Source organism: Scyliorhinus canicula, chromosome 9 (assembly GCF_902713615.1).
Source record: "Scyliorhinus canicula chromosome 9, sScyCan1.1, whole genome shotgun sequence".
In the NCBI taxonomy this organism is placed as follows: Eukaryota; Metazoa; Chordata; class Chondrichthyes; order Carcharhiniformes; family Scyliorhinidae; genus Scyliorhinus; species Scyliorhinus canicula.
In genome coordinates this window covers 121,340,395-121,363,845 of record NC_052154.1, presented here as the reverse complement: position 1 = coordinate 121,363,845, position 23,451 = coordinate 121,340,395, and the positions used below count along the sequence as shown (strand labels likewise).

At 44.5% G+C, this 23,451-nt stretch overlaps 1 protein-coding gene across 1 annotated transcript in view; it reads left to right on the top strand.

The window, feature by feature from the left end:
• Positions 1-23,451, top strand: part of ighmbp2 (immunoglobulin mu DNA binding protein 2) — a 92,343-nt gene that overhangs the window by 11,061 nt on the left and 57,831 nt on the right. Inside the window, exons 3-7 of the mRNA XM_038807475.1 lie at positions 7,996-8,165; positions 10,659-10,854; positions 16,945-17,045; positions 17,477-17,640; positions 22,224-22,424. Coding sequence (XP_038663403.1) covers positions 7,996-8,165; positions 10,659-10,854; positions 16,945-17,045; positions 17,477-17,640; positions 22,224-22,424 — 832 coding nt within the window. The remainder of the gene's footprint in view (positions 1-7,995; positions 8,166-10,658; positions 10,855-16,944; positions 17,046-17,476; positions 17,641-22,223; positions 22,425-23,451) is intronic.

Below are 23,451 nucleotides of genomic sequence, written 5' to 3'. Positions count from 1 at the left end.
ATCTGCAGAAATCTTAAAATGTACATGCCGACTTCCGGTGGAGGCCATGGAGGGGTAGGTCGCACATTTGATAGCTCCCGCCTGTAACGGACTTTTGGATCTTTTACCCCCATTTTTTCAGGATTTTATGGGATAAAGCAGTGAAGAGTGAGACAGTAAGGAGAAATCCCCATCCTGTGTATGGAGAATTGGACCAGAAGTGGCCGTGCGAGACGACACAGTCCAGTAAGGGAGACGCTAGCAGAGCTGGTAACACAGGACAGCATGGCGGAGGGCAAGGGCCGCGGGAAGACGGCACAGTGGTCGACAGAGCAGCTGGTGAAGTTTTTCGAGGATTGCTTCGCCAAGCTGAAGAAGGACACACTTGTCCCGATTAAGGCTTCGATTGATCAAGTGGTTCAGAATCAGGAAACTCACGGGAGAGCGATCCAGGTGGTCGAACAAAAGTTGTCTGAGCGCGAGGAGTATATAACCATGCTGGAAAGCAAGGTGGGGATGATGAACGACTGCCAGAAAAGAATGCTAGAGAAGCTGGAGGACCTGGAGAATAGGTCTAGGAGGCAGAATCTCAGAATTGTTGGCCTCCCTGAAGGCAGCGAGGGATCGGATGCAAGGGCCTGTGTGATGGACATGTTGGAGAAGTTGATGGGGGCTGGGGCATTCCCTCGGCCTCTGGAATTGGACAGAGCGCACAGAACCTTCGCGAGGAAGCCCAGAGCGCACAAACCGCCGTTTTCACCGTTTCATGGACAAGGAACACATTCTGAGGTGGGCCTATAAAGAACGGAGCAGCAAGTGGGAGAACTGTGGGTTGCGCATTTATCAGGACCTGGGAGCGAATTTGGCCAAGAGGCGAGCTGGGTTCAATCGGGCATAAACTACCCTCTTTGAGAAGGGGGTGAAGTTTGAGATGCTGTACCCAGCCCGCCTGTGGGTCACACATGAGGAACGGGACTTCTACTTTGAAACACCAGACGAAGTACGGACCTTTATTAAAGAAATGAAGCAGGAGGCAGGTTGAACAGGTGTTAAGCTGGAGTTTGACTTGGGGGGGATTGGGTTTTTAGTGTTGTTGCTTGGGGGGGGGGGGGGGGGGGGGGGGGAAGCTTCTTTGCTGACAGGAGAGGAACTGTTACTAGGGGATAAATGTACAGCGACAGCCCAAGTGGGGACTCGAGGAAGTGGAGAGCGCAAGCTCGAGGCTGGCTGAAGAAGGGTGATGGCTAGTCGGCGGGGGAGCAGGGGGTTGGAAGCCCCTCTGTCCAGGCTGATCACATGGAATGTGAGACGACTGAATGGGCCGGTCAAGAGGGCTCGCGTGTTTCACATGTCCACAAGGTATACTCTCGCGCCAACTTTTTTGTTTTGAGCAGGGCGCTAATACCGAAGGTGGTGGATACTGAGTATTCGGCAATCGCAGTGTCAGATCATGCCCCGCACTGGGTGCATCTACGGGTTATTGTGGAGGGAGGGCAACGCCCGCTGTGGAGACTGGATGTGGGGTTGTTAGCAGACGAAGCAGTCCGTAGGCGGGTCAACAAGTCCATCCAGAACTACCTGGAAACAAGTGATACGGGGGAGGTCTCAGCAGCGACGGTCTGGGAACCTTTGAATGCAGCAGTCAGAGGGGAATTAATCTCTATACAGGCCCAGAGAGAAAAGGTGGAATGGGCTGAGAGGGATAGATTAGTGGAGGAGATACTCCAGGTGGACAGGAGATACACAGAGGCCCTGGACGCAGGTCTACTGAGGGAGCGGCGGAGGTTACAGTTTGGGCTGTTGACCACAGGGAAAGCAGTGGAACAGTTGAGGAAGGCAAGGGGGGGCCGTGAATTATGAGTACGGGGAAAAGGCAAGCAGAATGTTGGCACATCAGCTCAGGAAAAGAGAGGCGGCCAGGGAGATAGGTAAAGCAAAGAGTAGAGACAGTAATACTGTCCTGGACCCAGCGGGGGTGAACGAGGTGTTTAAGGACTTTTATAGTAAATTATGTGTGTCGGAACCCCTGGCTGGGGTGGAGGGGATGAAGCAATTTCTGGATCAGTTGAGGTTCCCGAGGGTGAAGGAGGGCCTGGTGGAGAAGCTGGGGGTCCCAATTGAGAATGAAGAAATAATCAAGGGGCTGGAGGACATGCAGTCGGGTAAGGCCCCGGGGCCAGACGGCTAACTGGTGGAATTCTGTAAGAAGTTTTCAGAGATATTGAGCCCACTGCTGGTGAGGACATTTAACAATGCAAAAGAGAAGGGAGTCCTCCCTTCAACAATGTTGCAGGCCTCGATTTCATTGATCCTGAAACAGGAGAAGGATCCGGAGCAATGCGCGCATACAGACCAATTTCTCTACTGAATGTGGATGCCAAACTGCTGGCTAAGATATTGGCCACAAGGATAGAGGACTGTGTCCCGGGAGTGATAGGGGAAGAGCAGACTGGATTTGTTAAGGGCAGGCAATTCAAGGCCAATGTTCAAAGGCTTTTAAATGTTATTCTGATGCCCTCAGAAGGGGAGGATGCGGAGGTGGTGGTAATGATGCATGCGGAGAAGGCTTTTGATCAGGTGGAGTGGGATTATCTGTGGGAGGTGCTGGGAAGGTTTGGGTTTGGTAAGGGCTTTATTGACTGAGTGCGGTTGCTCTATCAGGCATCAGTAGCGAGTGTGTGCACAAACCGGCTGAGGTCGGGGTAGTTTGAACTACACCGAGGGACGAGGCAAGGGTGCCCCCTCTCCCCGTTACTGTTTGATAGAGCCATTGGCCATGGCGTTAAGAGCCTCTCGGAACTGGAAAGGGCTGGTTCGTGGGGCGGGGTGGGGTGGGGGGATAGAGCACCGGGTCTCGCTCTACGCAGATGACCTGCTCTTGTACATTTCGGACCCATTGGAGGGGATGGGGTAAGTAATGGCGGGGAGGGTACAGACTATGAAAATGATAGTCTGTGAAAATGACAGAAATCCCCAGATTTCTGTTTGTCTTTCAGTGCCTCCCCATCTTCACCCCGAAGGCCTTTTTCAAGCGGGTGAATAAGGTTATTTCGGGCATTGTGTGGGCGGGTAAAACCCTGCGAGTGAAGAAAGTGTTGCTGGAGCGCAGTCGGGGGGAGGGTGGTGAAGTTAAAACTCACCACTATTCTTAGAATTCCCCCATACCAAAAAAGGTCGATATTCTAAATGGTAAACAGGGATTCTCACTCCCTGACTCCAATGCAGGCTTCTGTGGGTGCTATTCAGGCCAAACTATCTTTTCAAGTTATCCCCCGGTATAACCCATACCTTCACCGAAGAATTTTACCTACTTACCCCTTAATAGCATTGATGTCCTGGGTCCTGCGTTATTAAGGAAGTGAAGTAAGCTAATAACCACTTTTTCAGGTTAAGTTATTTTTATTATTATATTTTTTCTTTTTAAAAGCTGCAAACACTTTCTTTACAGAAAGGAAAAAAGATCTTGCTTTTGGCTGCTGGTTGGTTGAAGGGACCTTCAGGCCCACGACACTCAATCTTCTTTAAATTCTGGTCTTCTTGAGTTGTATTCGCTGGTGAACTCGGTTGCTGTGTCCTGTTCTTCCCATGCACCGAGCTGTGAGAGCTGGCTCTGCTCTACCCTTTCTTCCGGTGGTTTATATTCTCTTTCGAAGAGTTATTAAGTTTTAACGACTTTATTGTAAATGGGCTTGTTTCACTTTGATAGTTTAAAAGTATCTTTGATGTAAACATCTTACTACAACTAATTATTAATTTTGGGCATATCGTCTCCTCTCAGATCTGATTAAAAAATGCTTTGGTTTCAATAGTTAACTTTTATTTCTGTGATTTCGAATCGTTTAATTTTCCAATTGTCCCCAGCTCATAACTTTGCCTTTGATTTTGACTTAAATTATGTTTCTCGTAGACAGGTCGTCTCCAATTTTCTTTTAATTGACTTGATGTTCATAGAATTTTACACTTTAAAATTGACACCAAATTCGACTGGGCATCTTCCATCCTTTCCAGCTGTTTACTAAGAGAGTTTATTTCAGTTAAGGTGTGAAACTTTGCTTTTAGCTGTATGCTAAAATTTAACTTGGTTATGACTTGAAAGACTTGCCTGTTTTAAACATTCGTCACTTAATGCAATTGAAACTCTCATCCATGCTTTTTCAGATGCTTCCTGAGATAGTTACATTCCATGAAGGTGTGAGCCATTGTTTTAGCTTACCACATGAAACCTGTGTGTTTGCTAAGCCTGTTTGTGAGCAAGAATCTGCATTTTACACCCCTGCTCTTTGAAGCTGCTATGAAACTTTTGTGGGATCTTTCCCTGTATCCTCTCAAACCAGATATTGCCAGACTTCCATGTTTCAAATGACACATTTTTCTGTATTTTCAAGAACAATGGGTTGGCGCTGCCGAACCTCTGCAATTACGACTGGGCGGCTAATATAGCCATGATTAGGAAGTGGGTAGTGGGGGAGGGGTCAGCATGGAGGCGGCGTCATGTAAAGACAGCAGTCTGGGAGCATTGGTAAAGGCACCTCTGCTGTTCTCGCCGGCCCGATACTCCATAAGTCCGGTGGTAGTAGCTGAGCATCTGGGGGCAGTGGAGGAGATATAAGAGAGTGGAGGGAGCATTGATTTGGACCCCAATTTATAACAACCACATGTTTGGACCGGGTAGGCTGGATGGCGGGATCTGGAGTTGGCAGAGGGCAGGAATTGCAAGGATGGGGGATCTATTTCTAGATGGGAGCATTCCCAGCTTGAAAGCTTTGGAGGATAAATTTAAATCGCCTGTAGAGAATGGTTTGAGGTATGGCAGGTGCGTGACTTCCTGAGAAAACAGGTGCCGGCCTTTCCGCTGCTGCCGCACGGGGGATACAAGATAGAGCAGCTTCCAGTACCTGGGTGGGAGAGGGGAAGGTATCGGATATTTACCAGGAGCTTTCGGAGGCGGAGGAAACTCCGGTGGAAGAGCTTAAGGGCAAGTGGGAGGACGAGCTAGGAGGAGAGATAGAAGCAGGTCTATGGGCGGATGCCCTAAGCAGGGTTAATAGCTCCTTATCGTGCACCAGGCTTAGCCTGACACAATTTAAGGTAGTCGACCGGGCACACATGACAGTGGCTAAAATGGGCAAGTTTTTTGGGGGAGAGGGCAGGTGTGTGAGGTGCGCGGGAAGCTCAGCAAATCATGTCCACATGTTTTGGGCATGCCCAAAGCTTAGAGGGTTTTGGCAGGGTTTTGCTAAGGCAATGTCCATGGTACTAACAACACGGGTGGTGCCGAGTCCGGAGGGAACGATCTTTGGAGTGTCAGAAGATCCCGGAGTTCAGGGGTCGAAAGAGGCCGATGTCCTGGCCTTTGCCTCCCTGGTAGCCCGGAGATGGATCTTATTAATGTGGAGGGACTCAAAGCCCCCAAGTGTAGAGACATGGGTTAGTGACATGGCTGGGTTTCTCAGTGTTGAGAAAATAAAGTTTGTCTTAAGAGGGTCAATGTTAGAGTTCTCCCGGAGGTGGCAGCCGTTCGTCGACTTTCATGGGGAAAATTAAAAATGTCAGCAGGTGCAGTATTCCAAGGGGGGTGGGGTTTGTTGTTGTATGGTTGATGTGTGTGAAGATTGGGCTGGGGGGAAGAAACTATTTATTTTACCATGTTGATTTCATTGTTTTTGTTATTGTTATAAAAATTTTCAAATATCTTCATAAAATATTATTTTTTTAAAAAAGTACATGCCTACGAAATGGAAGGCAGTCGACAGATAACCCACACTGTGAAGTTAGTGACAAATATGTTCATTTGGAAGTTTTGTTGAATATTTGTATTGAGACAATGGCTTCCAACCCTTAAACAGCTGTGGTCCAGTTTAGAATTGTGACCGTTTTCTCCAATAGGACTGTAGTTCGCCCAAACTTCTGTCAATTCTTCTGAGGTAGGTAATGATGGGACTTCAGCTCATCCAAAGCTCTGCTACTCATGTCCCAATTCATACTAAGTTCCATTCGTTCATCGACCTTTTGCTCACAGTTCTACATTGGGCCCCGTCCAGTTCTACATCAATTTTAGAATATTAATCATTCTTTTCAACTTGTATTACATCTTTGTCCCTCCCTATCTCTTTAACCTCCTCTCGCCTTTACCTTCTGTGTTCCTCTAATTCTGGCCTCTTGCACATTCCTTTTTTAAAATAAATTTAGAGTACCCAATTATTTTTTCCAATTAAGGGGCAATTTAGCGTGGCCAATTCACCTAACCTGCACATCTTTGGGTTGTGGGGGTGAAACCCACGCAGACACGGGGAGAATGTGCAAACTCCACACGGACAGTGACCCAGGGCCGGGATTCGAACCCGGGTCCTCAGCGCCGTAGGCAGCAATGCTAACCACTGTGCCACTGTGCTGCCCTCTCTTGCACATTCCTGACTTTAATCACTCCACCATTAGCAACTGTGCCTTAAACTGCAAGGTCATAAACTCTAAAATTTTCCCCTAAAACACATAGGAACAAAAATAGACAATTTAGTTTCTCAAACCTGTTCAAGTATTGAGGCCTATGACCAAACCCCAAATACAAAAAAACTGATAGGGTAAGCGTGATTTATTTTATCTTCTACAGCGTTACACCTTAAGAAGCGAATGCATTAATGTATTTTATTTTTTAAGCAATAAAGTTAAAAATTCCTGGTAAATCAGTGATATTATCCAGGTTCATTTATACTGTATTTAAATTGCTATTTTTATATTTTTATCCTTATTAGATAAGAGTTGCCATATATAGGCTTGGTGGGGAATAGAAATGAATGACTGCTTCTCTGCTAATGCACATAGACAAACATGTCGAGATTGCAGAAGGTCCCTGCACTATTACACTTCGATCGATTTAATCGACCAGCACCAAATTCAGATCTTTGTTCTATTTCTATAGAGATGCGGAAATAGCAGTAGGCCATTTATTTATTGAACTTATTCCACATTTGAAGAGATTGTAGCTGATCTGTGATTGAAATCCATACATCTGCCTCTGTCCCATATCTCGGAATATCTTTGGATAACAGTAAATGAACAATTGATCTGGAATCAATTTTTGTTTGCGAAAGAAGAGTTCCAAACTCCTGCTACCTTTTGCATTTGGAATTGTTTCCTAATTTCACACCTGAAAGGTCTGTCTGCAATGTTTAAAATATGACTCCTAGTCCAAGACTCCCCAACCAGTAGAAATAGTCTGTTTCTATCTACTCAGAAATGAAACAGAGTCCCGTTTTGGGTGCGTTTAGCCAGGTGTTTCCCGGCACTTGCTGTGCCAATAACGACCCTGCTGTAAAACCAGACTCTGCTCCATTTCTGGGCCTGGCGCGGAACGCCCCTGCCCAGAATCCCTCTTCCCAGTTTCCTGTCACGCAGCCAATTTCCGAATTATCTTCAATTCCATGAGCTTCAGCTTTAGTCAGCTAACAGTCTTGTCAGAGAGGTCTTATCAAAAACATACTGGAAGATCATATACATAATATCAATGGCTATTCCTCTGTCTGCTAATTTAATGACCTATTCAAAAAATTCAGTCAGAATCCTGAGACATTATTTACTCATTACAAGTCCATGCTGATTCTGATCAGCTGGAAATTTTCAAGGTTGGGGGTGGGGGTCGACCTAAATACCTTTAAATATACACTCTAGTAATTTTTCCTTCTCCTTTCCTAAATATCAGTGATGTGCACAATTTTCCTTTTCAAAGAAGCAATTCCTGAATTGAGAGAACTTTGGAAGATCATAGCTATGAAATCTACAATGTTCTCACCTATTTCCATTCAAACCTTGGGTTAGAAACCAAATCACACCTGACCATCCTCTTGTTCCTAATGCAATTGTAAAAATATTTTGTGTTGATTTTGACAGCCCTTGTAAGCTTCTGTGCTCCTGTGAAGCAGTCGCTGTGAAGCACCTGGCAAATTTTACTACTTTAAAAGTGCTATGCATGCAAGTTGTTGACTATTTTACAGAGTTTATCTTCATGTGATTGTTTGTTAGGGCCTGGCAGGAAAACATCTCTGTTAAAGAGCTCCAGCGGCGTGGTGTCTGTCTACTGAAGCTTCAGGTGGTGAGCCAGAAAACTGGATTATATGGACGCTTTCTTGTTAACTTTGAACCGAGGAGGCATGAGACCAATGCGGCACTACCCAGCAATAACTTTAGCTCTGGTGTGTTTCATTTGTTCTTGATACTGTCACATTCATTGCAATGAAAGTGTATCATATAGAATACTGCAATAATTAATTTCCAGTCTTCTCCAACTCTTCTCAAAGTTTTCAAAATGGCCAACTTCATGCGTGTAGATTTTCAACATGTTTTCCAGGTTTCATATTTACTTAAATAGTCAGGTCTCCTCCTAGCTCTTGTTTGTACAGCCACCAGTCATTTATTTTCAAACCACATTAATTTGCACTTTTTGTATAAGCTTCTCTCTTTTTCAATCGAATGAGCTGCCGTGAACATAGCTGTTGACCGTGGCAACAAGTATCCGCAGAATTGTATTTTCTTTTCCCTTCCCCACAGACTGATACTAAGGCACTATTTAGTTTCCCTTGTGTGTACTGCTGAGATCACTGGCTCCACAGTATGGCAATTGAAACTGCAACTCGACACTGTACCCGACAAGCAATTAGAAACTGCAGTTCAAAATGTTGCAAGTCAAATGGCCAAGCTGTGTGTTCTTCGTAGTCAGTTGCAGAAGTCTGTTGCAGCAAGTTGTTTGCCATAACAAATATTTTTAACTGTACTAGAGCTTCTTTTAGTTAGCATAGATTGCGATTTATAACGTGATGTAGCGCATAAGCTGGCCCCAAAAATCGTGTTTTTGCATATACATGGCATGTAAGTTGACCCCCACCCCCAACCTTTCCAGCCATTCGTGCTGTACTTCACCCTCAGTATTTTACTTGCCGTATAACACTGTATAGACTGTGTTGCAAAGATGTGCAGGAGTTTTAGTCATGCTCACAGATAAAGCCCCATGTGGTAAATGATAAAGAATGTGTCTTCCAACAAAACAAGCTAAAAGTCGTAATATTTGTTAATTCATTAAAATAACTGTGCTGCAGCGAAAGAATTCCAAAACTGGTGCGAGAAGCGTACAAGAAGGAAACCACCCTAAAGATGATGCCCAAGACCAAATGCGCCATGAGAACAGGGCCTGTGACTGGGCTGATCTTGGGAAGCATGTATCGGAATAGGCCCCTCGAAAGTAGTCTCCTCATCACCAGAAATGCAGTGTGAATATGCGCACTTAAGTGGGCCAAATTAAACCCGGAGTCCAGCAAAGATTCCAGAGTACAGTTAGTTGGCGCAGCTGGTTTATGGAACTAAATGGCAAGTGTTGAGACAGAAGGCCAAGATTGCTTAGAGTCTATGAAAAAACCTCAATGTCAAAATTACCAATTTGAAAAGATTCATCAGGCTGAGGCACAGTCAATTGTACCCATGAAGTCACATCGGCAACACCGATGATGCGCCAGTGAATTTCAACATATGCCCAGCAACTGAACTGTGGAGTGGAAATGTTTGAAAACAGTTCTGGTGAAAATTACAGGATGTGAGAGTATAAGAGTCACGGTGATACTAGCCTGCATGGCTGATGGAACAAAATGAAAGCCGATGTTAATTTTCAAACATAAAATCATGATGAAAATTGGATTCTCTGCAGGAACTGGGACATTTCCATTAAAACAGTTTGATACGGATGAATCAATCCTAGAATCCCTGCAGTGTAGAAGGAGGCCATTTGGCCCATTCGATCTGCACGGACCCTTTGAAAGAGCACCCTACCTAGGCCCAATCCCCTGCCCTACCCCTGTAACCCCGCCCAACCTTTGGACACTTGGGGGCAATTTATCCTGGCCGATCCACCTAACCTGCACATCTTTGGACTGTGGGAGGAAACTGGAGCACCCAAGGAAAATCCACGCAGACATGGGGAGAATCTGCAAACTCCACAGTCACCCGAGCTCGGAATCCAACCTGGGTCCCTGGTGCTGTGAGGCAGCAGTGCAAACCACTGTGCCACTGTGCTCAAGGGTGGAATAAAGTTAAGGATCCATATTGTGTGGAATAGGTGTCATTATGGCCTGCATAAAGATTGCAGTTTACTAATGTGGGACACGTTCAAATCCCATATAACCAATGAGATCAAGAGGCGCCTGTAAAGAAGTAACGCCCACATTGCAGTTATGCTGGGAGCAGGGTCTAACTTCATAGTTCAACCTTTGGGTGCGCACCTCAACATGTCATTCAAGGATCATGTTCATGCCGAATAGAATAAGTAGGTGGTTAATAGATTAAAAACCTTCACAAAGAATGGAAAAATGTCTGCCAGCCCACTTGATGTTTTGTGTGAGTTTATACTCTCAATTTATACTCTGCACATAAGTTGACATCCGTTTTTGGGAAGAATTTTGGAGTTTTAAAGCTCAACCTACACGCCAACATTTATGGATGTGAGCATCACTGGCAAGGCCAGCATTTGATGCCATCCCTAATTACCATTGAAAATGTGTTGATAAACCACCTTCATGAATGGCTGCAGCGCAAGTACGCTAGTGTAAGTCCGCTTGTGAAACACTTCTTTATTGTGGAATTGATAATGGTTTGGTAGGGGTAAAGAAAATGAATTAACATTCTTTGTTGTTGTTGTTCAGGGGATATTGTGGGTCTGTATGACAGTCAAGGCTCCGCCCCATTGGACCAACTTGCATCTGGCATTGTGACGCGCATCACGCAAAACTCAATCACTGTAGCTTTCGATGAGCCCAGTGACAAGTTAAACTTCGACAGTAACTGCTCCTATAAACTTTTGAAACTGGCTAATGATGTCACTTACAAAAGACTGAAAAAGTAAGGAAAATTTATCTTACCTTCAACAGTGTTTTCCTTAAAAGGTGAATTAATTAATGTTTTTTTTTGTCAGCAAAATAATTAAAGACAGATAACTGCTAAATGCATCAGCAATATATACCAGGATCATTTGCAATGCTCACTTTTTCCTCATTAGATTCAGCTGGAATATAACAAAGGCTTGCAGGAATGGAAATGAATAATTTCTTCTCTGTTAATATATTTCAACGTGCACATAGAGATTGCTGAAGGTCCTTGCATTATTACGCTGGGATCAATCTAATCTACCAGCAGCAAGTTCAGATCTATATTCTAATTTCATAGGGAGACAGGAACACAACAAGGCCATTTATCTCGTTCCACCATTCAGTGAGATCACAGTTGTTCTCTTACCAAATTCCATGGGTCTGCATTACCCCATATCCCTTGATACATATGGTTAACACAAATCTATCAATCTCAGGTTTAAAATTAAAGTTGACACAGCATCAACTACCATTTACAGAATACAAACTTTTGCCCTTCTTTGGATGTAGATATCTTTCCTAATTTCACTGCTGCAGGCTTGGTTCTCTAGTCCTAGATTCACTACATAGTGGAAATTGTTACTCATTTCTATTCTATTAGTTTCCCTTAATATCTCGAAATCATCAGTCAAGTCATCCCATAATCTTCTAAATTCCAGGAAATGCAATCCTTATGTGTGTAATCACTGCTTGTAACTTGACCCATGGAGTCCAGGCATCATTCTAATAAAACGTGGCACTCCCTCCAAGGCATTATATCCTTTCTAGGGTGTGATCCCCAGTACTGCTCAAATAACTCTAGTTATGGTCTACGGAGGACTTTGTATTGTTGTAGCCTGACTGCTAACCACTTCTATTCTAGCCCTTGAGATATAAAGGCCGGTATTCCACAAGTTGTTTTTGTCTATATCTGTTCATGATATTTTAATCTATGTTGTTGGACCCTCGATCTTTTTGGACCTTCATTGCTTTTCGTCTTTTACCATTTAGAAAGTACTCTGCTCTATCCCTTTTCAGTCCAAAGTGGATAACTTCATACCTATCTATGTTGAAATCCATTTGTCACAGTTTTGCCAATTCACTTAATCTATCAAAAACTAATTTTATACTTCCACCTCAATGCCAACTATATTTGTCTTATTGACAAACTTGGCTATTTAGTCCTATATCCAGTCATCTAAGTCCGTGTTTTTCAAAAGACTTTGCCCGGAACCTATTTTTAACCAACCGGCTATCGTTTGGGAACCACACCGGCAGGCCTTCGCAACCCATGCCAGCCGACCTTCACGACCCACATCGGGCGACGTTTTCAACCCATGCCTTTGCAACAAACCCAGTTTAGCCTGTACTTTCCAACCACGTAACTATTTAATGCTTCAGAAATCTCTGCACCAGGCATGGCTGTTGATAATGTCAGGCAGCACAGCAAATCCTCAACAAATTCATTGTGCTAAACAATCTTAATGTAAACTAGCAATGTTGCACAATTTGATATGTCTGTACTTCCATCCAATTGTATTGAGAACTCCTGTGCTGATTCTAAATGAGAAATAAACTGGGCTTCTAAATTCTCAGCATATCACAAATTCAGCTGTGTTATCGGTAACTGGTATGCATTTCACTTTTTCAGCTAACCTCTCATCTAAGACTGTACAAACTACCGTATATACTCGCGTATCATGCGATCTTGCGTATCATACGACCCCTAAATTTTCGTCCCCAAAACATGATTTTATGCTATATCTCATGTATCATGCGAGTCACTTTTTTGGAAATTAATGCCCAAACTAAAACTTCCAAATGGTATCATTGTCTGTGGATTCTGCAGAGTGGATTCTGTTGTGAAAGCTGTTCGCGAATCGAACAGCTTTCCAGCTGGCTTTACTAGCGTCATTCTGCCACTTGACGTTTCCATTCATAAAAACGGCAAGTAAAACACCCGCGAATTCTGTATCGGAAAAAGACGGCCATGTATTGAATAAACTACCCATATGACCAGGAATACTACTCTTCAGATTTTGACCACAGCATTCTGATGGGAAGATGTTCAGCCACTTGACGTTTCCATTCACGTTTTTATGAATGGAAACGTCAAGTGGCTGAACATCTTCCCATCAGAAAAAACAGCAAGTAAAACACCCGCGAATTTTGTATCTCGCGTATCATGCGACCCCCCCAAATGTAGGTTACAATTTAGGTCTTCAAAAGTCGCATGATACGCGAGTATATACGGTATGTCTATTGCTGCAGGGAGAATTAATCTCTCTGCTATAGTGTGGGAAATGTTCTCATTTGCTACACGGTAAGCTACCATTTGCTTTGTCTTTCAATGTAACATTTCTGCTGAAGACTTCAGCTGACAATTTCCCACTGCATCCTTTGAAAACATTCAAGAGGTTTGTCCTCGAACTTGCCATGCTTAGTCTTCAGATGCCTTTAACGTTTTCAAGGTTTTAAACTTCCATTTGCCAGTACTTCCCTGCATGCAACGCACACGGGCACGTCATCCTGATTTGCATTAGCACAATTAATAAAGCCATACCAAAAAAAATCATCTTTATATGCTTTGTTCCTGATTTCAGCTTCTTCTTAATGGCTTATTCACCAATGGCCCTGGAACTCACACCAGCACTGCTTTGACCTGCTCTTTCCTGAACAGCTCTCTCCAGCAGATTTAGTTGTGAGATTCTGGCATGCTTGTGTCTCTGGCCCTCTTTCCTTATTACAAAATTAGCCATCTTCAGTTCTTCCGTGCTAGCAGCTACAAAATGGAGTAATCCCCGCTTGGTGATTTTGTGCCCAGAACGTGATATCAGTGTATGGGGCACGTGACCTGCTCTCTACTGCCACTTCTGGTGGGAGGACTCAATGACCAATCGCACCGTGACACTCCTGACACGTGCCCACGACCCGCCCGCGAGTGCGACCCTGAGTTTGAAAAACCATGATCTATTTTGTTAATAAATACGGTGACTACCTGAGGCTGCAACATCACATTTCTGTGGGATGTTACGAGTCACATCTTGCCAATTAGAATATCGATCCATTGTCCCTACTCTGGTTCACAGCAGGAGACAATCTCCTGGCTAGATCAATAATTTCAATTTCAGCTACTAGATTCTTATGAGGTACTTTATTGAATTCCTTTTGGAACTTCATATAAATAACATCCATAGACCTTCTACTGTCCGCTATTGTAGTAATCTCTTCAACAAATTCAATTAGGTTCATTGGGCATCACCTACTCTTTACAGTTCCATGTTCGGCCTTTCTGATTATCTGAAAATTTTCAAATTGTTCGATAGCTCCATCCTTAATCATAAACTCCAGTAATTTCTTGATAATGGATGCAAGGCCAAAATTCATGTTACACAAGTGCCAGGCAATGTCCGTTTGCAACTGGAGAGAATCTAACTATCTCCCCTTGACATTCAATGGCATTACCATTGCTGAATTATCCTACTGTCAATATCTTTAGAGGTTACCCTTGACCAGGAACTTAACTGAGCCAGACACGTAAATCCAGCGGTTGCAAGAGCAGGTCAAAGGTTGGGATTTTTGTGCCGAGTATTTCACCTTATGACTCTTCAGAGCCTGCCCACCATCTGCAAGGCACAAGTCAGGTATGTTGTGGAATACTCGCTACTTGCCACACTCCATGAGGCTCCAACAATACTCATATCCAGGACAAAATAGCCCAGTTAATTGGCACCCTATCCATCACATTAAACATTTGGTCCACCCACAACAAACTATGTGGCAGTGGTGTGTACCATTTACAAAATGGACTCCTGGAACTTGCTGATGCTCTTTCTCATGAATAAACCTATGACTTCTACCACCCAGAAGACAAAAGCAGCAGTTGCATGGGAATACTAGCTACGCACTACCCTAATTTGAAAGTACATCACCATTCATTCATCATCCCTGGGTCAAATTCAATTGATGTGGGTGTATCTCCACAACAAAATCGGCAGCAGTTCAATAAGATGGCTTATCAGCACCTTTTCTAAGGTAATTAGGGACAGACAATAAATATTACTGTTGTCAGTGATGCCCACATCACGTATATTCATTTAAAAAAAAAGTCTGTAATGCCCTGGTTTCTCTGCCCGACCTTTCTTAAATAGTGGAACTTTGTGCAATTTTCCAATCTAAAGGAATTATATCTGAGTCAAGAGAACTTTGGACGGTCATAGTTTTTAAAAATAAATTTAAAGTACCCAATTCATTTTGTCCAACTAAGGGGCAATTTAGCGTGGCCAATCCACCTACCCTGCACATCTTTGGGTTGTGGGGGGCGAAACCCACGCAAACACGGGGAGAATGTGCAAACACCACACAGACAGTGAACCAGAGCCGGGATCTAACCACTGCGCCACCGTGCTGCTCCCGGAAGATCATAGTTAAGGTATCTGAATGCTTCCATCCCCTGAGATGCGAGCCATCTGGTCTTGGGGATTTATCACTCTTAACATCTCAGTTCTCTTTATTACTATTTTGTTAGCTTACATTCATTTTGATGAGACCCCTGTCCTGTTTAAATTTTCTTTTTAAAAAGTATTATTATTGGAGTTTTAACAAAATATCAAACTTAACAAAAGACAGAACATACAGAGAAAAAAGAAAAAAACAACAATAATCGAAACAGCATATTATTTACAGATTGTCACAATGTCTGTGACGCCAGTCCCCACGGTCACATTTCCTCATCTGCAATGGTAGACACACACAGAATGTTGTATTTACATTTATCGTGACAGGGCGAGCCATGTTGAACCTTTCGTTTTCGAGGGTCGGTAGGCTGCACTGCTCCCCCAGTTTCTTACATACGAGAGGAGCCTGTGTCCCTCCTGGTGTAGGGCCTTACTCTCTGTCTCTCTTTCCCCCCCCCCACCCCCCACCACCACCACCCCGTATTGAGTGCGTATTTCCCTTTTTCTCAGCGGCTATCTCTCCACCCCCACCCCTCCCGAGGTTGGCAAACTTTCTCTATGTGTCATGGAATCTCTCCTCGCACCCACTGATTGAGAGGCTCTGGGAGGTGCTGCCGACTTCCATCCTAGCAGACGTCTCCTCCGGGCAATCAGAGGTGAAGGCTAGAGTGTCTGCTCCTTTCCCTGTGAAGAGCTCGGGATGCTCTGACACTACGAAGACCGCCACAAATGAGCATGGTTCCATCTTAACCATACAACCCTGATCCTGGCTTTGAAAAAGTCCAGAACCCATTGAGTCTGGGGTAGGACCAGAACATGTGGGTATCGTTAGTCGGGCCTCTCTGACACCGCTCAAATTTGTCCTCCACCTCTGGGAAGAATCCGTTCATGCATGACCTGCTTAGGTGCATTCTGTGCACCACCTTGAGCTGCAGCAGGCTTAACCCTGCGCACGAGGTTGACTCTTTGCAGTGCCTCGATCCAGAGGACTCCCCCTATTCCCATACCTAATTCCTACCCCTATTTCCGTCGCGTTTCGTTCAGTGGTGTCCTGGTCTCTTCTATGAATTGTCCGTATTTGGTTTTAATAATAGTTTCCTTGAGAAATCCTCCTTCCTCTTCATAACATCTTCCTCTACTGTAAACACCGATGCAAAGTAATTTACTAATTAATTATTTCTTTATTTTCATCCTTAATGCCACAATTTATAAGGGGCTCACATTGCTCTCAACCTCCCACTTTTTCAAACTAGTCATTTTTTCAATGTTGATTTTGTTAACCCATGCACATTCTTTTCCTGCACCTTTTTCATAGCTCTTACTATGTGACACTCTTTGCTGTTCTTCATATCTCTCCCACTCACCAGGATCAGTACTTTGAGGCATTCTTGTCCATGACTCTTTTTTTAGTTTTATGTTGTCTCTTACCTCTTCTTCAATAGCAGTGTAAAGCATCTTAATGTGAAATATGTAAAGTTTTTTCTCATAAAACGTCAGATTCTTTTCTGCATTGCACCCCATAAAGTGATATCTTAATTTGTATTTTTATTTTGTGTTTCAGACTTGTGTGTAAAACGGTCTGACTCTGCCAACTCAATTTTTTTCTTCACTTATTATTTTATTTCCAGTGCTTTAAAAGCCTTGAGCCAGTATCATGTTGGACCTACTTCTAATCTCATTGATGTCCTGTTTGGTGCTTCAGAACCTAGTTCTCCCTCAGAAAATCTAAGTAAGACCAATTTCTTGCACAACATTTGTTCGCTGTCCTTACAATTTGAAAATGAAGATTTAGTTCTATTTTAGCTTTGCATTGCACTGGCATTGAGAACATATGAAGGATGTGTTTACTGACTGCTGTGACAAGTTTAGTTTTCAATGTAGAAACTTATAATTTTCTACAGAAATGTAACCCTACATTCTCTTATTGTTCAGCTTCAAGCTCACGCAGGTGGCTGGATGATACTGAAACTGAGAAATCGTTAAATTTTTTTCTATACATTGTTTACCTCCCCATAGAATGAAGATGTTGAAAGCTTCAGAAATGAAGGGTAGTTGTAGCTGCATTCATGGTTCTTGTTACGCATATATAGAATTCATGTATGTACATGTGAGTTGTTTCCCTTAATAAGAAGTGTTGATTGCTGGTTTATTTTGCTTAAGAAAGCCCAGAGCTGTACAACCCTTGTCTGGATGACTCTCAGAAGGAAGCAGTACATTTTGCACTCTCACAGAAGGAAGTTGCAATTATCCATGGGCCTCCTGGCACTGGAAAGACGACCACAGTTGTAGAAATAATTCTACAGGCTATAAAGCAAGGTCTGAAGGTGAGGCAATGATTGGGGATACTTATTTGAATTGTACATGGATTATTTTATGTGGATTACACACAAGAGGCCAGATTTTCTGGTGCCCCGGCTGCGTGATTCTACATGGTGTGCCATTTGCCCATAGCGAGATTCTCTGGGCGCAATTCTCCGCACTCACGACGGTGCGGAGAATAGCTGGGTTCGTAAATTTTGACGGCCATGCTAGTCCGACGCACGCCCGACTCCCGATACGAATCGCTGCCGCCGATTTTTTACGGCGAGCAGCGATTCACAGCTGGCCGATGGGCCGAGTTCCAAGCCCTTTACAGCCGTTTTTATGAACGGCAAACACACCTGGTCTGGCCGTTCGTAAAAACGGCCGTAAAGTCCCGATTTTGAAAACCATGGCACCGATTGGCACGGCAGTACCACGGCCGTGCCAAGGGTGCCATGGGCCCGCGATCGGTGGGCACCGATCGCGGGCAGCGGGTCCGACGCCCGCGCACTCTTTGTCCCTCTGCCGCCCCGCTGTATCACTTCGCGGGGCGGCTGAGGGGCATCCCGGCCCGCGCATGCGTGGGTTTCGCGCAAATGCGCGATGACATCATCCGCACATGCGCGGGTGGGAGTCTTCCAATCCGCGCATGTGCGGCTGACGTCATGTGACGCGTCAGCCGGCGCAAATTCTGGCAAGAGGGCTTAACGAAATTCGTTAAGCCCGCGATGCCGGAGTTCACGGCCACGGCATACTAGCCCCGACCGGGGACCAGAATCGGTTCCCGGTCGGGGAGGGGGGTGCTGGCGTCAAACCCGCCCGGATGTGACGCCAGCCTTACGATTTCTCCCTGTCTGCGAGAATCGCGCCCATAATTCCCGCTGTTGGTCAATGGGAACTCCCATTGAAGCTACCCCCTAGGAAACCCGCGGGCGGGGGCAGGCTGCCGGCATGTAAAGAGAATCCAAACGGCCTGAGAATTCCAGCCAAGGTAAAAATGCAACTAGAAATCATTCAGAATACTTTAACTTTTTTTAAAAAGTTATTCAGGAACCAAACTGAAGACCAACAAAAAGGAAAGGGAGAGGTTGGAAGAATTCTTTTGTACAGTTGAGAGTCTGGCATTTTGTGGAAGAAGAATGCATAATAGCTTTTAAAAGTGAAGTGTTTAAATATTTCAAAAAGAAAAAGTTAAAGGGGTACGTAAAAGTACAGGTGAATGAGACTAAGTGAATCCCTGAGTGTCAACATTGATGTGATGGGCTGAATAGTCCCCTTTTGTGCTGAATATTTCAGCCATTTTTTGAAAAAGATTTTATTGCAGACATCAAGAATGAAAGAATAAAAGAGATTGATTAAAAGGAAGTATAGAAAGGATGGTCATTCCGCTATGCTAGATTCCATAGCTTGTGACAATTATATTGCTTTTTAAAAAAAAATAATGCAACTGAAAAGTTATTTTAATGAATATGCATTGACTAAATACGCATTGCATTTGTTGAACCAGCGCATACAACAAATCACCCAAAGATAAAAGCTGCCCCAAATACAGGAAAAATGAGGTGGAAGCTGATTCATCATTTGAAACAAAGATTGATTTCTTCATTTCGAGCATGGATAGTAAAGCGAGCCAAACTGCTTTTAGGAACAAACATAGGAACATAGGAATTAGGAGCAGAAGTAGGCAGTTCAGCCCTTCGAGCCTGCTCCACCATTCAATCAGATCATGGCTGATCTCTTTTAGTGTACTGACGAGAACCAAAGTGGCAAGGGCAGGTTTTGTGTGGTTGTGGTTATGTGCATGTTGATCATTGTGATTTGGTTCTACAAAAAGCAGTTAACAGATGTTAACTGGGATAACAAAGTGTATTTAATTCCCTTTTGAAAGTTCATATTAAATATGCTTCCACCACCATTTCAGGTAATTTGTTCAAAATCATTATGACTTGCTTTGTGTTTTTTTAAAAACCTACTGATCTGCACATTATTGTGGTCCTCAGTTCGCAGCTGACCTTAATAGGAAGGGATGGTGTGACCAAAAGGAGTTGAGTGGTGTGGGATTCATTTATCCAACCTATTATGTAAGGCAATGACGTGGATTTTGCAGCCAGCCGCGAAGGAATGGTGCTTGCTGTTTACTGGACTGACACCAGTTGCAGCACCCACGGCAGGGGATCTGTGTTGTCTGTAAGCGAGACAAACAATGGTGACACAAATCCAAAAGCAAAAAACTGAGGAGGAAATCTGAAATAAAACAAAAAAGTACTCCTCTTCAATCAATCAGATTGAAGAATCATCATTGTCCATGCAAAGTCTAATCAGGAAGTATAAATTAGATTAGACAGAAAGAAAAATTTTGAGAATTATTTTAACACTTAAAGCAAATCTTCAACACCAGTTCAATTAAAGGATGAGATTTCAGAGTCTATGTGCTGACGCTGAGACTGAATCAACTGAGTTCTAGCCCCAAAAGGAGTGCCGGTCCTGGAGCGATTCAGGACACCCTAATGGACTAGCACAGGCGCCACGTGGAACTAGTGCAATTTCATTGAACGCTGGCTTGTAACTCACCGGTGTGGGAATTGGCACAATCTGCAGCCACATACAAACACTCTTCTCCCCACACACTTTTGTTCCAGGTAAGAAGATGCCCCCACCTAAGGGCAACACTGAGGTTCACTGCTGCATCGCAGCAGACCGCCTCCACATCTGATGTACCGCCTGGGGACCCACTGAGACAGAGCATTAGGACACGCAAGGCTAGAAAGTTAGACACCAGTTAAGTTTGCATGTGTGAAGCATATAGGTTAGCGATAGGGGCTAGGGCATAATATTTAAACACTTGTTCACTGACGCTCTGACGGGAGTAAGGGATGGGCTAGGCTGAATGCAGAGGGTGTGCTTGTTGGGGGCACGGGCCAGGGCCTCTGGGGCAGGCAGGGCCACCCACGATGTCGGCCCTGGGGCTAGCAGGAGGCAAAGCCAGATATGTGAGTGCACGATATGGTAGAGGCTACCAGATCAGTGACCCAACACGGCATACCTTTTCGATGCCCAACTGTGTCTAGGCAGATGCCAAACACTCCTGGTTGATACAGCAATCCATTCTCTGCAGGGGTAAAAGGGCAGACATGTTAGCATGGTGGTTACCCCCGTGTCCATCTGGGTCCAGCGGGCTACACGGTGGCCGTGGTGGCCTGTATTGCAGCGCCCATGTCATTTCCCCTGACGCTTCACCCTCTGCACCGCTCCCCTGGCCTCGTCTGTGCCTGGCACTGGAGTGGGGGAGGCCTCTGACCCCGGCACCCATCCCTGCCAGCAGGTGTACTGGTGGCTGGCTCAATCTATAACCGTGGAGCTCTCTGCGACCCCTGTCCTGCGCCCTTCTGTGGGGTCTGCTGTGGGCGACCTCCTTGGATGGGTCGTGTGATGCCCCATCAGTAGGTTTGTGCAGCCAAATGGCTGCCTTGCAGGCCGCGGCAGTGACGGTACGTGCCTGGACATTCCAGTCTTGGGGATACACTCTGGTCCTTTGGCCAATCCCCTGGTAGCACCCCCGCAGGTGCCTCTGACTGGCATTCCACAGCTGAACCTTGGGACCATGTCTTCCCTCTCCTCTCTCACCCTCATCAGCCATGGTGCCTGTTCCCCAACCTTAAATATCACAAGTGAACCACGCTAACGGTACTTCCACCTGGTGGAGGCGGAGCATTGCAGGAGGCCCGTGAATGCCGGATCAGGCCCGTTAATGATATGCCAATGACCTTTCTTGTGCATTTGGCATGACCATGCATTAATGCCGCTGTCGAGACACCAGAGCATGCCATTCCTTTGGCGCCCAGCCTCGAATTTTGGCTCACGCCTGATTCTACACCCGATCATGTTTCGCGATTTCAGAATCGCTGGACGGAGAATGCAGTCTAAAGCTTTCAGGACCAGAGATGATGATTGACAGTAATTATAACTCATCACACCATTAAATATTCACTTTCTCCTGGATGCACCAGACCCGACCAACTTGTTCTTGTGGGTTTAGGAGGTAAGTACTGCAACTTCACACACTCGCATTGATTCTAATTACATCTCATAGCAAGAAATGAAATGAATGAAAATGAAAATCGCTTATTGTCGTGGGTAGGCTTCAAATGAAGTTACTGTGAAAAGCCCCTAGTCGCCACATTCCAGCGCCTGTTCGTGGAGGCTGGTACGGGAATTGAACCGTGCTGCTGGCCTGCCTTGGTCTGCTTTAAAAGCCAGCGATTTAGCCCAGTGTGCTAAACCAGCCCCAAGATACTATTATAGCATATTTTATAGTTGAAATTCTGTATTTTATTGAAATTCTGGAGTAGCTTTGTACGTTTCTCCAACTTTAAAATCAGCTACAAGTGGAGCTAGGAGTATACATCAGCAAGTCTGTGCCTTTGCATTATTACGTGTATCTGACCAGGCTTGGTTTCATAAAAATAAACCTCATAATACATCACATGTTTATGCACTTTGCATATTTGCAAAGTTTTTGTGATTCCTGTGATTCTCATTTGATTAGTCTGTTTACGTGATCTGATGTCAAAAAATGTCTTATCGATGATTTTTTAAATTTTCCAAGGTGCTGTGCTGTGCGCCATCCAACATTGCTGTTGACAACCTTGTTGAACGCCTGGCTCAATTTAAAGCACAGGTTTTGCGTTTAGGTCACCCTGCACGACTCCTTGAGTCCATACATCGCCATTCTTTGGATGCTGTGTTGGCGCACAGTGACAACACACAAATAGTAATGGATATCCGGAAGGACATCGATCAGGCTTTTGTGAGTACCTGCACAACAGTTAACTAGATTGTATTTGCACTTTGGTTTGTTTTACATCTTTTGCGGAGTTGTACTTTAAAAAATTATATAATTTTCAGTGAACCCACATATTAACGATTATATATTAACGATCTAGATGACGGGACTGGGGGCATTCTGGCCAAGTTTGCCGATGATACAAAGATAGGTGGAGGGGCAGGTAGTATTGAGGAGGTGGTGAGGCTGCAGAAAGATTTAGACAGTTTAGGAGAATGGTCCAAGTAGTGGCTGATGAAATTCAACGTGGGCAAGTGCGAGGTCTTGCACTTTGGAAAAAAGAATAGAGGCATGGACTATTTTCTAAACGGTGACAAAATTCATAATGCTACAGTGCAAAGGGACTTGGGAGTCCTAGTCCAGGATTCTCTAAAGGTAAACTTGCAGGTTGAGTCCGTAATTAAGAAAGCAAATGTAATGTTGTCATTTATCTCAAGAGGCTTGGAATATAAAAGCAGGGATGTACTTCTGAGGCTTTATAAAGCACTAGTTAGGCCCCATTTAGAATACTGTGAGCAATTTTGGGCCCCACACCTCAGGAAGGACATACTGGCACTGGAGCGGGTCCAGCGGAGATTCACACGGATGATCCCAGGAATGGTAGGACTAACATACGATGAACGTCTGAGGATCGTGGGATTATATTCATTGGAGTTTAGGAGGTTGAGGGGAGATCTAATAGAAACTTACAAGATAATGAATGGCTTGGATAGGATGGACGTAGGGAAGTTGTTTCCATTAGCAGGGGAGACTAGGACGCGGGGGCACAGCCTTAGAATAAAAGGGAGTCACTTTAGAACAGAGATGAGGAGAAATTTCTTCAGCCAGAGAGTGGTAGGTCTGTGGAATTCATTGCCACAGAGGGCGGTGGAGGCCGGGACGTTGAGTGTCTTTAAGACAGAAATTGATAAATTCTTGATTTCTCGAGGAATTAAGGGCTATGGGGAGAGAGCGGGTAAATGGAGTTGAAATCAACCATGATTGAATGGTG